The sequence below is a fragment of the Pan troglodytes genome, chromosome 9 (genome assembly GCF_028858775.2).
Source record: "Pan troglodytes isolate AG18354 chromosome 9, NHGRI_mPanTro3-v2.0_pri, whole genome shotgun sequence".
NCBI lineage: Eukaryota > Metazoa > Chordata > Mammalia > Primates > Hominidae > Pan > Pan troglodytes.
The window spans coordinates 47828005-47843696 of record NC_072407.2 but is presented as its reverse complement, the minus strand read 5'-3'; the positions used below and the strand labels follow the sequence as shown (position 1 = coordinate 47843696).

At 37.3% G+C, this 15692-nt stretch overlaps 1 protein-coding gene across 1 annotated transcript in view; it reads right to left on the bottom strand.

Moving 5' to 3' along the window:
• HSD17B12 (hydroxysteroid 17-beta dehydrogenase 12) overlaps window positions 1–15692 on the bottom strand; it is a 175053-nt gene that overhangs the window by 27747 nt on the left and 131614 nt on the right. The window contains exons 5-6 of the mRNA XM_001158375.7: window positions 12983–13047; window positions 12094–12138 (exon numbers count right to left, since the gene is read on the bottom strand). Of these exons, the coding sequence (XP_001158375.3) occupies window positions 12094–12138; window positions 12983–13047 (110 nt within the window). The remainder of the gene's footprint in view (window positions 1–12093; window positions 12139–12982; window positions 13048–15692) is intronic.

Here is a 15692-nt window from a genome sequence, read left to right as displayed (position 1 = left end):
AGAGGCTTCGTTATATTCAGATCAAATTAAATTTTCTTTAACACCAAATTTTTATAGGATTTTTAGCTAAGTTATTAGTAGAGTTATCTGTAAGCATCAGCTGGTATCTTGATATTTGGTTATTTATATGAATATACCAGGCATTTCTGTGAATTCTCACTATCTATCTGAACTCCATTTCACAGCTCACAGGCTGTTTCTGGAGTTAACTCAATGCTAATTTTAGGCCATCTGCAGGTGATAATTGCTGTACCAGAAAAATTTTTGTTCCTCTTAACACACTTCTAAAAAAAGGTTACCATAACTTGCAAGTTCAGTGGTTAAGAATATTAGACAAGTAGTAGTAAACATGATTTCCAGACCCATTTTCTTCCCCATTGGGACTGTTTCCAAAAGTGTATAGCGAACAATTTTAATTCTTTCCTAAGAAGTAGACAAAAGTTTCTACAATTGTGCTTCTACAACAGTGAGAGTGTGAAATCCTTGTCCTTGCAGGGAAAGTGTTTCCTCTTTATATACATATATATTTTCAGTGACAGTATCATTAATCCTCACCACAAGAAAATCCTAGATGCCTAGAATCTAAAGGGGATAGTTTAATATATATGTTATATCACACTTAAGGTATTGTTATCACTTTATATGCAAGCTAGCCAAAAAGTATACAAATATATGAGGAAAAATGAATGTCTTGATGACAGCTAACTTTAGAATTTGATTCAATGTCAAGAGTAAAATATTTACTAGTATTTACTGGTATAGCAATGTATATTCTGGCTGGGAAATAAATAAGAGGCTTATTTAGCTTATACAAAATCAAAATCAATACTATTAGATTAAGATTATTTAGATGATTAGATTATTCAGCAAAAATGCATTGGCTGGCCTAGAAAATCCTTGAAAATGTTATATTAAAATGTAACCATCTGCAGTTACGACTAAAAGTGACTTAATTTCTTCTTAGTGTTTGTATATATTTCTCATACTTTTGGCAACAATCTTGCATTGTTTTTACAATTAGAAAAGCCTCCACAATCTTATTTCTAAAAGAAACCTAATATGAATAAAACTTTTTCTGTTTTACTCCTGTAGCGTCAGTAATCAACAGTTTATAGAAGGAACTTTATTTTATACCCAGGAGCCAATGTAGATTTTCCCACTCATTAATTTAGTATGAAAAATGATACAATATAAGCAAATTATTCTCATATCATGTAATCTTTGGCATTTGGTCATTTTTTAGAGAGAACAGTACAAAGAAAACATGATTGCATAATGTTCAAAAAGACAATCAAAAGCTCAAATTAAAAGATTACATTAAAATTCAAGATGCTTTAATCACCTGTATTATCATAATACACATGTAGAGAATAAAGTATAACAACTCACCCTAGAATCCAGGCAAAGCCCCTGGAATCCAGGATATTCATACCCAGAATTAGGATACCACAAATAGCCACTTTGTCCACATCTGCCCTCCCTCTACCCCAAAGAAACCTGCTTACCATAAATAGGATCTGAATCCAAGTAACTAAAAACGTACCCACACAATTTGGAAGTAAACAATTTCTTAGATGCAAATACCTTAAACAAGTTTTCAACTGTAATCATTAACAATAATTTTTCAAAATCACAGTGTAACAGTGAAAATAATTATAGAAAGTGACAACAGTGTTACACAATGCCTGGTTTGGAGAAATTAGATGGTAACTCCATTGAAAATCATGCTACAATGACACAGCACACATTTCCTTTGGCAAACTGTGTAATTTGAGCACCGCGGTAAAAAAGAACACAACTTAATTAGAAATTCTTAGAATCTCACCTGTATAGCTAACAGAATATTTATTGCACAGTGGGTGGAAAGCTTAATTAGACAAAGTTTCTAAGAGTGCTTTGAGATCTCCAAGTATTATTTGATTTCCCTTTTTATTAATGTTAAGTTTTTGTGAAAGTTAAGAGCCCTGCCTTGCCATTTTCCCAGCTCCATATTACTTAACCTTAAATTCAATCCTATATCATTCAAAATAAAATTTTTCCTTTTGTAATAAATTTGGTTTGATCTACATTAATTTATCAAAAGAAAAAGAACTTTTCAGAACAAAGAGCTCCATGCCAATTAATAATGATTCCAAAGCCATAATTCATAAACTCTAAACAAAATTTTAAAAAAGAATGCATATACCAGCCGGGCACAGTGGCTCATGCCTGTAATCCCAGCTCTTTGGGAGGTCGAGGCGGGCAGATCACGAGGTCAGGAGATCGAGACCATCCTGGCTAACACGGTGAAACCCCGTCTCTACTAAAAATACAAAAAAATTAGCCGGGCGTGGTGGTGGGCGCCTGTAGTCCCAGCTACTCGGGAGGCTGAGGCAGGAGAATGGCGTGAACCCGGGAGGCGGAGCTTGCAGTGAGCGGAGATCACGCCACTGCACTCCAGCCTTGGCGACAGAGTGAGACTCCGTCTCAAAAAAAAGAAAAAAAAGAAAAAAAAAGACTGCATATACAATCATACACAGTTTTTATAAGTTTCACATACTATAGTATGCTAAGAGTTTCCAATACCTAAATTTTTCCAAAATAAGCTGACTTCTCAAAAGTGACAGGTTTGGGGAGGAGAAAATAATTTCTAAAGTTCTCAGAGATTTTTCATTTTCACTCGTATATAAGGCATTTATCCTATAACCTAGCTTCATTTGGAGGTGAAAAGAACATCAGTACCAATCTATAACTACTCTCTCATTTTTGGAAGAAGAAAACAATGCAGAGTGGTTATCATGCCGTTTGGCAAAACCATCATTTTGTAGTTATGCCTGAAGCAGGCCATTACTATGACACTCTAAGGACTAAAGGTATCCAATAATTTGGAATTTTTTAGGAGCATAACGATAACTAATTTCAAAATGAATTAAAAGACTAGCTATTAACTTGGAATGCCTTCATCTAGAAAAGCCATGGATGGGGATCAGTGGTGAGGGTTTTACTCTCCTTCCCATAATTTATCATATTCCTAATGTTGTTAAATTCTTGAAGCAGGGTGCCGGGATGCATTCTTAACATAATTCCTAAATTAAATACAATTAGACTGCTGAACGGAGACTGTTCTCATGGATTTTCAAATTAATAGAGGGCTCCCCCTACTGGCATTGTGTCACACGCCAGAGGCAAATCCAGGTGAGAAAAACAAATGTTTCCGTGCTTTTCACCCATCTGTCCATTCATCTAAACTTTTATCATCTACTCCATGGGCAGGGCATCGCATAAGGCACTTCTGGCTAAGTGACATACAATGAATACACTGTGGTATAAAAAGGAAAAAATAAATTTTCAAAAAGTATGCAAAGGGCCTCATACTCTGATTTCAGAGAATCATGGGGTGGAAGATGCCATAGTCTAAATGTTTGTGTCCCCCCACTCCAAATTTTTTTTTTTTTTGAGACAGGGTCTCACTCTGCCAGCCAGGCTGGAGTCCAGTGGCACGATCTTGGCCCACTGCAACCTCTGCCTCCTGGGTTCAAGCAATCCTCCTGCCTCAGCCTCCTGAGCAGCTGGGACCACAGATGTGAGCCACCATGCCTGGCTAATTTTTGTATTTTTGATAGAGATGGGGTCTCGCCATGTTGGCCAGGCTGGTCTCAAACTCCTGGGTTCAAGTGATCCTCCTGCTTCAGCCTCCTGAGTAGCCGGGATTACAGGCGCGTGCCACCATGCCCAGCTAATTTTTGTATTTTTGGTAGAGATGGGGTTTCACTATGTTGGCCAGGCTGGTCTTGAACTCCTGGGCTCAAGTGATCCACCCATCTCAGCCTCCCAAAATGCTGGGATTACAGGCGTGAGCCGCTGCGCCCAACCTCCACCCCTCCAAAACTTGTATGTTCAAACCTAATCCCCAATATGGTGACATTAAGAGGAGGGTGGGGCCTTTGAGAAATGATTACATCATGAGGGTTCCACCCTCACACGTGGTATTGGTGCCCTTATAAAAGAGGCCTGAGGGAGCTTGTTTGCCTCTTCTGCCACATGAGGACATGGCAAGAAGGCTCCATCTATGAAGAATGGGGTCCTCACTCAACACCAAATCTGGTGGGGCACTGATCTTAGACTTCCCAGCCTCCAGAACTCTGAGAAATAAGTTTATGCTCTTTATAAACTACCCAATCTAAGGTATTTTGTTAGAGCAGCCCAGAGGGACTAAGACAGAAGAGATTAATTTAGTCGATGTCATTCTAGTCCTTCAATTTCTCCAAGCAGTTATTCTGTTTGAGTAGATTGAACACTTGGAGTCACCTGGAACAGAAGAACCCAAACTCAAGTGCCTGAAAGGTCAGAGAGGTAATGTAAATGAGTGAGAGAAGTCAAACAATAGGGACTGGTGGGGACTGTGGCAATCTAGAGAGCTGCAGGCCTAACTTACTGCATATATCCGGAAGCTACTCAGCTCTAGTCACTTGCTGCCATGTAGTAATTCAGGTCTGTGTTACCCAATTTTCAGATTTTTCCCAAGAGAAGTTAGAAATCTCGGTGTAAAATTTCCTAATTTTGAAAACTGAGCCAATCAAAATGTGTTCGTCAGCCACCTCTGGCCCACAGACCCAACAGTTTACAACCTCTGACCCAGGATACTCACCTTCCGCCTCTTCCACTTCTGGCAGATTCAAAGATTAGGACATTCTCACAATTTACTTCAGTATAAATAGCGATTGATTCAAGTTCAACCTTCTAGGGCCACATACAATCAGTGTGACCCTTATTCCCAAAGAACTTGAACTAAAATTTCAGTTCAGTTTTTTCAGTTCAGAATTTTGTTTTAAAAAAATCATTCATTTATTATTATTTCTTAGAATAAAAAAAAATGTGTTGTGCACCTTACGTATGCGAGGCCCAGGTAGGATTCAGCAGGAAAGGAAAAGGACATGATACCAACCCTCATGGTGCTTACAATCTGTAGAGAGGCTCTAAACTGAAAGAGAGACTCAATCTAAGAAAAACTCTAGTCCAGACATGGTGACTCACACTGGTAATCCCAGCACTTCGGGAAGCTGAGGCAGGAGGATCGCTTGAGGCCAGGAATTCCAGTCCAGCCTGAGCAACATAGCAACACTCCATCTCTATAAAAAATTTAAAAATTAGCTAGGCATGGTGGTGCATGCCTGTAGTCCTAACTACTCAGGAGGCTAAGGCAGGAGGATCGCTTGAGCCCAGTAGTTCGACGTTACAGTGAGCTATGATAGTGTCACTGCACTCCATCCTGGGTGACAGAGTGACACCCTGTCTCAAAAAAAGAAAAACACACACAAAAGAAAGAAAGAAAGAAAGAGTCTAAAAATGAAATGCTCAGTGAAGGGAAGACATGCAGTGGGCGCATGACACTCTGGAGGGTTCAGAAAGGTGCCCTACCCACACCCACCCCTAATAAGAAATGGTTTCAAGCCCCCACCTTGGTTGAATGTCTGATGAAGGAAGAACTAAATTATAAGCCCCTGCTTTAAGTCTTATACTGACCCCCCCCAAAAAAGTAAAAAATTAAATTAATATAAAAATATTAAATTTCAAATTGACTTAAAAAGAGTAAAAAGAAATTAATATATAATCCCCTCCTTGAGATGCTCTTCCACACTGTTGGTGGGACTGTAAACTAGTTCAACCATTGTGGAAGTCAGTGTGGCGATTTCCCAGAGATCTAGAACTAGAAATACCATTTGACCCAGCCGTCTCATTACTGGGTATGTACCCAAAGGAGTATAAATCATGCTGCTATAAAGACACATGCACACGTATGTTTATTGTGGCACTATTCACAATAGCAAAGACTTGGAACCAACCCAAATGTCCAACAATGATAGACTGGATTAAGAAAATGTGGCACATATACGCCATGAAATACTATGCAGCCATAAAAAAGATGAGTTCATGTCCTTTGTAGGGACATGGATGAAGGTGGAAACCATCATTCTCAGCAAACTATCGCAAGGCCAAAAAACCAAACACCGCATGTTCTCACTCACAGGTGGGAATTGAACAATGAGAACACTTGGACACAGGAAGGGGAACATCACACCCCAGGGCCTGTTGTGGGGTGGGGAAAGTGGGGAGGGATAGCATTAGGAGATATACCTAATGTAAATGACGAGTTAATGGGTGCAGCACACCAACATGGCACATGTATACATATGTAACAAACCTGCAAGTTGTGCACATGTACCCTAAAACTTTAAGTATAATAAAAAAAATATTAAATCTCAAATTGACTTAAAAAAAGTAAAAAGAAATTACTATATAACCCCCTGCTTGAGATGCTCTTCCCCATTCCCAAATAAAGCAAACAACAAAACAGAACAGTATTTTGCAATATGTGGAGGCTGTTAATATATTTCACTTTGGGCCACACACCCATCCATTTCCTTCTCTGCTCTAAGAAAAAGGTAATAAAGAAGGTCAGAACCTCCTGTCTACTTGTCAGAATGGTGGCCTGGACATTTCCTAAGAGATTCAGCTGTAGGCAGGGCCATTGTCTAGCTTCCACCTCATTCACTAAGCGCAGCAGCAGTTTTAGGATTCAGTATCACCTGAAGGAATGGTTTTCCCACCTTTCCATAGGCACCACAGGCAGTTCAGGTAATACTGTTTGGGCAGTGCTTATCTGGAAAGGAGTGAAGAGTCTAGGGTCTCTTGAAGTCTGAAAATTGCGAATAAAAAAGAATAATCTGGCCCAGAAAAGCAAGGCAACCCCAAATTTGGTAGCTGTTAAAACAGGTGCTCTCAAATCAGAAACAAAGGGCACAGCAATATTTGTTTTAGAATCTGTCTTTGGACTGATGTGAACCTCAGTGTACACCCTGTTTGAAATGAAACCTACATTTGTCTGCCTCTGGAGACGCGGCACTTCTCCCATTCTCCATGATTTCTCTAATAGCAATCATAGCAGTTCAATAATTTCATTTGCAAACTCTCTCAGTATTCTGGGATGGAAATCCCTCCAGGTATAAAACTAGAACTATTTTTAGAAAAGTGTGGTTCAATGTCTTGAGGTTCAATTGTCTCTAAACTCCACTGTTTCTGGGATAAAGGTCATTGTTCTTGATGAGAAATAAGATGTATCTTAGATTTTAGTCACAGAGCATCTGCAATCAGAAGAAAGCTCTGTCTGGTAGGACTTCTCTTACAGTTTGAGACTGATCTACCTGCCATATTGGTTACCTACATATAGAGTTTCTATATCACTTAACTGTATGCAGGCAGGGAACAGGAGCAAGACTAAATTTATTCCTGAAGGATTTAAGAGTAAAACTGGAAAAGCAGGCAACAAGGCTTTGAAACATCCCTTGTAAAGGGAGAGCCCATTGAAGTGAGCCACTGAGAGGGAAGAAAGGAATAAACTCAAAATGCTGGATAAGATTAAAAAGTAAAACCATCGGATGAAACTGGAGAACTAAGTGGCCTGGAAGAACTGCTTATGATTAAACATCATGGGTCTATAGCCAAAACTTTCTGATTAATATTTCTTCCCCAATATTTTTCTGGCCACATCACTACCATTTTATCTGGTGGTGACCTACAATTTCTTTGGTCTCAGGATATTTCACTTCTGTCATTCCTCTATTGAAACATGGAACTTATGTGATTTTTACAATCATCTGACCTACTGATCCAGAACATAAATAGGTGGATCTGAAGGAATGTAAAGCCAGGTCATTCAATGTTCATGGCACAGTACAGGCCTTACAATAAGATGCTGGGGTCCTTCTCAGCAAACATCTCCAAAGTAGGGGGCACAAGCCCAAAGTCACAAGGCCAAGCTGATTTCACCAATCTTTCCTGGAACACTTCTCAGCCAGTTATTCCCTGTCATGTAGTTTAGTGAGGAGATAAAACTTGGCCCAACATTGATGGTGAGAAGAGGTTGTTCTCTTCCTTATACAGGCCTTTTCTGAGAAATTCATTGTGGCATTAGGCTGCAGACATCCATGCCCCAGTTCCCCTGATGTCCAGCCACAATAAAACCTTTGGAGATTCTGTAGCTGCACCAATTTTCATCTTCTTTTAAGTTACCCCAGGGCTCCAAACAGCCATTGCTACTGAAAATGTGGCCCTGGCCCTGGCAACGTAACACAGTCAACTAAAGAACAATAGGTGCAATTCATCCAAATATATTATAGGGCAAATCACAGCAGCACCAAAGAGTCCTAAACCTCGGAGCGTCACACAAATTTCGTCAAGGTGAATGCCTTTCTCTCAGTATAAGTAAGAAAAACACATGCATCATAAAATACCTATTACCATGTCACTCTGCCAATAGAACTGCCTTTCTAAAACATAGGTCAGATCACACCTTACATCTACTTGAAGGCTTTCTGTAGCTCTCTAGCCTGTTGAGCACAGCAATCAAGGTCTTGCCCAGTCATGCCCTAACTTCCTCTTCTTACCTGCTGGTTAGCCACTGCACATCACTCACCTCCCACTGCTCCAGTCAAGCCATTTTCTATCTGAATGGTCACTAGTCAACTGTGATCAGAAGCAATGTTAACTACATTGCTTCTGCATGTAGTACAACAAAAACTAATTGGCTAAGCCTCCAGATGGTATTAATTCCATGATCCATTGATTCCATATGTTGAGAGTTTTGACTTGTTTTTCTATTAGAAGTACACATCACAAAGGTACAGGAAAATTCAGATTCATATTAAAGATAAATGAAGGGATGCTTATTTGGCTCCATGAAGACGTGCTTTAAATAGCAAACTCCCTTAGTGCTTTTTAAATGGGATTAGGTTTGCAAAATAAAGCTTATGTATAAAAATTGTAAGTAGATATCCAGTTCTGCCAATGACACTTACCATCAATATGGCATGCAAGTGTTTCATAAATTAGCATTTGTCTCCACTAACTCATTTCATGGGAACAAGTATATATGCCAATGTCAATGAAGAATGAAGAAGAGGAAGGATGAAGAGGTGGGAGAAGCATTTTATAATTTGTCAAGATATTAAAAATGATATCTCATTTTTATTTCATCATTATATTTAAAACACTGAAAGTTACTTCATGGTGCTCTTCGATTTGTGCTGTTTTATCCATACTTTCCCCTATTTGGTCTTTAAGCAGAGACTCACCGTAATGACCACTGAATATGCTGATCTGTGCTCAGATCCTGCATGAAGGATAAAGTCTGTGACCATGAAGCACAGCAGGATGACTGATTCTCACAGATTAAGGCCAGGACCTTGGCTTTCTATCATTAGTTTTCTGCAGACTGCGAGCCAAGGGATGGCATGTTCATGGAGACAGAAGAGGCCAGGGTTTTACACCATAAGAGTATACAAACATGTAAGTGTAGACAAGCAGGAGGTTATAAGAGAAAATACTAATGGATCTAAAGTAAATGGCTTACACAGTTTATCTGACAGAGGAGTTAAAATTATCAGAAGACTAATCTGAAATTAGTATTAACAATTCTAGAAAATAAAATTAAAACAAACATTTTATCATTAACTCAGCACAAGATATTATGAAACACATGTACATTGTTTTTAACACTTATTATTTTCAAGCACTTGGCCAAATGTACCAGAAAAGGTATATCAAAATAATAGTACACGTTGGTCATTTCAAAAGGCAAAAATTATAAAATATATACGTTGTAGACTAAAAGTGATATTTTTGATCAAAAACCTTTGCTTGCTAAAAAATAAAGTCATAGTTCCACATATTATTAAAATCTGTATCAGCTCTGAGTTCAAGAACAACAATAACATTTTGAGAGCCCTTATAATGATCTTGGGACTATTAGATACATTCCTATTAGCCATGTTTTAAATGCATCAATTTTGTGCATGAGAGTCTTGCTCCAGACTCACTCACAGGTCCACTTATAATTAGTTTACCTCACTTAAACTGAATCTTATATGAGAAAAAAACTTGGCTAATAACAACAAAGTTAAACATTGAGTTAAACATGCTTTGAATTTCCTTAAACTAGTATATATGAGTTACTGAAAATGGATTTGGCTTTCTATGAGTATGTTCAAATTTCAAGTATCTGACACTGCCCATGAGAATTCTGCCTCAGGCAATTATTTTTCACTGCTCTGGTATGTATAATCAAAGTACAGTACATTTTTGTAGTTACTAATACAATATAAGAAAAAATGGTGTTGAGATGCTCATACTTGCTAAGTATTCCTTCTTTTGGCAGGTATTGGCTTGTTGTCTTTTGTTGGCACATACATGTGACATGACTATAACACATGCTTAGCAACTAGCAACCAGACTAGTTATTATGAGTGACTATTAAAAATCACACCCATTGCTTTATACTTCCATATTCCCCATACAATGCTTTATTACAACATTTAAGTTCCTCAACTGAAAAGCATCATGGGGAAGACAAAATGGAAACAATTTATCAGTGACAAATAGCGTGTGGATGAAATCTTTGTAAAAATAAGTCTCCAGCCTAAGTTTTTGTAGTCCCAGTAGCTACCACAGTGCTTGCATATAGAAGGCATTTAATAAACAAAAAGCATTTAATAAACTAAAAAACACTGCTGAAAGGAATCATAGATGACATAAACAAATGGAAATATATCCCATGATCATGGATGGGTAGAATCAATATTGTGAAAATGACCATACTGCTAAAAGCAATCTACAAATTCAATGCAATTCCCATCAAAATACCACCGCCATTCTTCACAGAACTAGAAAAAACAATCCTAAAATTCATATGGAACCAAAAGAAAGTCCACATAGCCAAAAAAAAGACTAAGCAAAAAGGACAAATCTGGAGGCATCACAGTACCTGATTTCAAACTACACTATAACGCCATAGTCACCAAACAGCATGGGACTGGTATAAAAATAGGCACGTAGACCAACTGAACCCAGAAATAAAGCCAAACACAGCCCACTGATCTTCAATAAAACAAACAAAAACATAAAGTGGAGAAAGGACACCCTATTCAACAAATGGTGCTGGGATAATTGGCAAGCCACATGTAGCAGAATGAAACTGGATCCCCATCTATCACCTTATACAAAAATCAACTCAAGATGGATCAAGGACTTAAATTTAGGACCTGAAACTATAAAAATTCTAAAAGATATCATTGGAAAAACCCTTCTAGACATTGGCTTAGGCAAGGATTTCATGACCAAGAACCCAAAAGCGAATGCAATAAAAACAAAGACAAATAGCTAGGACTCATTCATTAAACTAAGGAACTTCTGCACAGCTAAAGGAACATCAGCAGAGTAAACAGACAACCCACAGAGTGGGAGAAAATCTTCACAATCTATGCATCTGACAAAGGACTAATATCCAGAATCTACAATGAACTCAAACAAATTAGCAAGAAAAAAACAAATAATCCCGTGAAAAAGTGGACTAAGGACATGAATAGACAATTCTCAAAAGACAATATGCAAATGGCCAACAAACATATGAAAAAATGCTCAGCATCACTAATGATCAGGGAAATGCAAACCAAAACCACGAGATATATATATATGACGGAATACTACTCAGTCATAAAAAGGAATTAATTAATGGCATTTGTAGCAACCTGGATGAGACTGGAGACTATTATTCTAAGTGACGTAACTCAGGAATGGAAAACCAACATCCTGTGTTCTCACTCATAAGTGGGAACTAAGCTACGAGGATGCAAAGGCATAAGAATGATACAATGGACTTCGGGGACTCGGGAAAAGGGTGGAAGGGGGTAAGGGATAAAAGACTACAAATTGTGTGCAGAGTATACTGCTTGAGTGATGGGTGCACCAAAATCTCACAAATCACAACTAAAGAACTTACTCATGTAACCAAACACCACCTGTTCCCCAATAACCTATGGAAATAAAAAATTAAATAATTAAATAAAATAAAAATAAATGAAAAGTCAAATAATACAGGCACCTGCTTGGTCTTCAGTTCTTTGTATTTTCTGAAGAAATAAGTTAATAGACCACTTGTATCTGGAATACATGTATCTGCATCTAAACAAGAGTAGACTCAGGTGAACAAGCTGATTATGTCAGTGTTTTTAAATAGAAGGAACCAAAAAAGGATGACATCTTTATAACAAGGATGCTTACCTTACAAACAGAAAGAATATTAATATTTATCATTTTCTTGATCACCTGCAAAAAAAATTGAGAATTTTATATACACTTGATCATGAAAGTGACCCTATTAGATATCTACTTAGGTAATCTAGAGAAGCATTGAACATTTCCCCAGATATTGCAGATATTTTGGAAAAATGACAAGAGTTGGGGTAGAGAGGCAGATTTCATTTTACTCTCAGTGTTATATTTTCCTAACTAAGGTGATAATTGATGCTAACATGCAGAATCCAAAGTGTATGTGCAAGTAAAATCTGGAAGTAAAAAGACACATTAAATCTAAAATAAATAGAATACTTTGCAATTTCCTTTCTGCTAGTATGGAGCATAGAAATTACTGAACCTAGGATTTTCAATAATTTTTAAAATTTTACATAGTCCTTCAATGATATGCTTTTCTCGTTTTCAGTAAAGGATTATGCATGCATCAAGGATGTCACTTTCATTTTGGTAGAGCTGGTTTACCTGAATCAACCATGTTGCTGTATATTAACCTACTTACAATTTTTAAGTTGATGTTTAGAATCATAAAACTTACAACAGAGCTATTTTGATATAACACAAACAAAAATAAGAGTAATAACAAAACTAGAGCTATTATTGAATCTGGCACTGTATAAGTGAGGTTATAAATATTTTCTCATTCTATCTTTCTAATACCCCTATGAAGCTGCCCATTTTATGAGCAAGGAAACTGAGACTAAGTATGGCTAGGCCCGTACCCAGGGAACTCAGGTAGTAAACAGAAGAGCCAGCATGTGAACCACAGGCAGCTGGACTCCAGTGTCATAGTGTGAATCATTATACCAATACCTGCATGCATTATTTTTGTTACCATAATACACAAAGAAAGACTTACATTGTCCAAGTCAGGAACATCCAAAAAGTATTCAGGATACTCATACGACATTCCCACGTTGTTCACTGAAATAGAACAAGATCATTAGCTGAGTAACATATGCATATTTTAAAGATTTGTTAAAATAATGACATTAAAGATATCAAGACTAATATGATATATATAATTATATAAAATACTGTTTATGGCTAGCGTAACCTTTTCCACACCTTTCTGTCCAAAATCTATCCTTAAAAGTCCAACTTAAATGTCTCTTCCTTCATTAAACCTTCCTGTACCTACCATCCAGCAACTGACAGAACTTATACTTGCCTCTCACTTTCCATAGCCCTTTGGGATATGTATATTCTGCCTCTATCATACTGTTATTTGGAGATATTACTTAACTCTTCTCTAGACCTTAAATTTTCATAGTGCAGTAGAAAGAGTGGAGAGTACCGTGGTCCAGGATACTGGAAACTTGAGTTCTAGTTATAACAGTTTTCAGAAAACATGTGATTTGGGATAAGTCATGTACAGTATGCATCGTATTTTGTTCCGCTCCAGAATGAGAGCTCATTTAATAACTCAAAAAATATGTGCCATACACTTTTGAGTAAGACATGTGCTAGGAACTTTAAAAAGTGGGGAAAAAATGTTGGTATCACGGAGCATACAATCTAGTAGGAAAAGAAAGAAACAAACAATTATTTCATGACAGAACAGAGTGCCATGGGAGCCTTTCCTGCAGAGCCTGACTTCAACTGGAAAGTGAGGGAAGGCTTCTTTCTGGTGGCCAAGGGAGTGGGTCAGACTAAATGTCTCCAATAAACCATCTATCAAAAGTTGAGGTCATGTCTTAATTTTCCTTATACCACACCCCCTTACCTTCCCAATCACCTAACTTAAAGTTGGGGCTACAAGACAACTGACAAGATATGAATAAACCTATATATATTTAGATATAAGATTTTAATACTCAAATATCCTATGGTTTTCCCCAGCCCTGGAAAGACAAAGACAATCCCAGAACAAAGAACATTTGCAGGAATCAATCAATGAATAAAATATCTTAGAATTTATTTTAACTAAATAAATAACTCATGAGATAGATGATCTATCTATCTGCCTATCTACACTTAATCATCACAACAACCCTATTAGGTAGTTCCTATTATTATTTTCCTCTTACATATTAGGAAACTGAAGTTCACAGCAGTTAAAAAAATTGCCCGGTGATAGAGCAAAGTATGCCAGGATTCAAACTCATGAAATTTGACTTCAGAGACTAGGCTTTTAACCACTATGTTAAAACCTTCATACACCTTTATCCAGTATTCAACTCAGAAAAAAAAAATCATAATAACTGAATAATAAACAAACATCTCATAACAATGTTTAATAAAATTATGAAGTATTTAAAAAATAGAAGTTTCAGTTGCAAGAAGATGATGACATTATGATCAGTCTGCTACAGCTTATAAGGAATTATGCCAGATAAACCTGATATTAGTAATAATAACTTTTCAATAGTCTAACAAAATTAATAGTTCAAAGGAACTCAGTAAGGGTTTTATATTTAATTATAAGCCAATCACTTGAGGCTGTAAGTCGCAAGATTTTACAACAATACCACTGAAACCTGTCAGAAGAAATGTAAGCAAAAGACAATGACAAAGCAAACTTTATTTAATTAGGATTCATACTCATCTGAATAGGGATAGTATCTAAACATAATTAATAACAGCAGGTCCAAATCCATTTTTATTTTATTCAATAGGTTCTCCACCCACCAGGCATCCCAAGAGTCAATTCTATAAAAGATCTGTAAACAATTAGGCCAAAACTAGTTGAAGGTAAGGCTTTATGTTCACTTGACTTTGCTTTAACCACCTACAGAATTACAAAGGATGAATAATTTAGAATATGACTAAAAGAAACAGCAAAACCCAAAATATCGTTAAAATATTGCACATAAACAAAATATTCTTTATATCAGTTTAAGATAACAGAATCTTCCAGGAAAGGCTTTGCCAAGTTGTAATATTCATCAGAATTAAAAAAAATTTCATGAAGTACAGTGAACTATCTCCCTTCACTCTTCATATCAAGAAAACTTTCTTCAGATTTCCCTCTAGCCTATGGGAATATTAATGCTATATTTCAAAATGCAAAGGAAAATTGAACAGTGTAATTATAAATCTTTTAAAATCCAGATTTCATTTTTTTAAAAAAAAATCTAGGAACTTTGCAAGCAGCACAGTTGACTTTGTAATCTTTACATGCACTATAAGTACAAAGTTAAGCAAAGGAAGTCCCTGAATAACTAAGCAAGCAGAGAAGTGTTATTCTGGTTATGACTGTATTAACAATAGAGAGTTGCCAGGCGTGGTGGCTCACGCCTGTAATCCCAGCACTTTGGGAGACTGAGGCGGGCGGATCACGAGGTCAGGAGATCTAGACCATCCTGGCTAACACGGTGAAACCCCATCTCTACTAAAAATACAAAAAATTAGCCAGGCACGATGGCACGTGCCTGTAGTCCCAGCTACTCGGGAGGCTGAGGCAGGAGAATTGCTTGAACCCAGGAGGCGAAGGTTGCAGTGAGCCGAGATCACGCCACTGCACTCCAGCATGGGTGACAGAGGGAGACTCTGTCTCAAACAAAAACAAAAACAAACAATAGAGAGTCTTCAGCTGTGTCTCTGATAATTGAGCAAAGGAAAGCTAT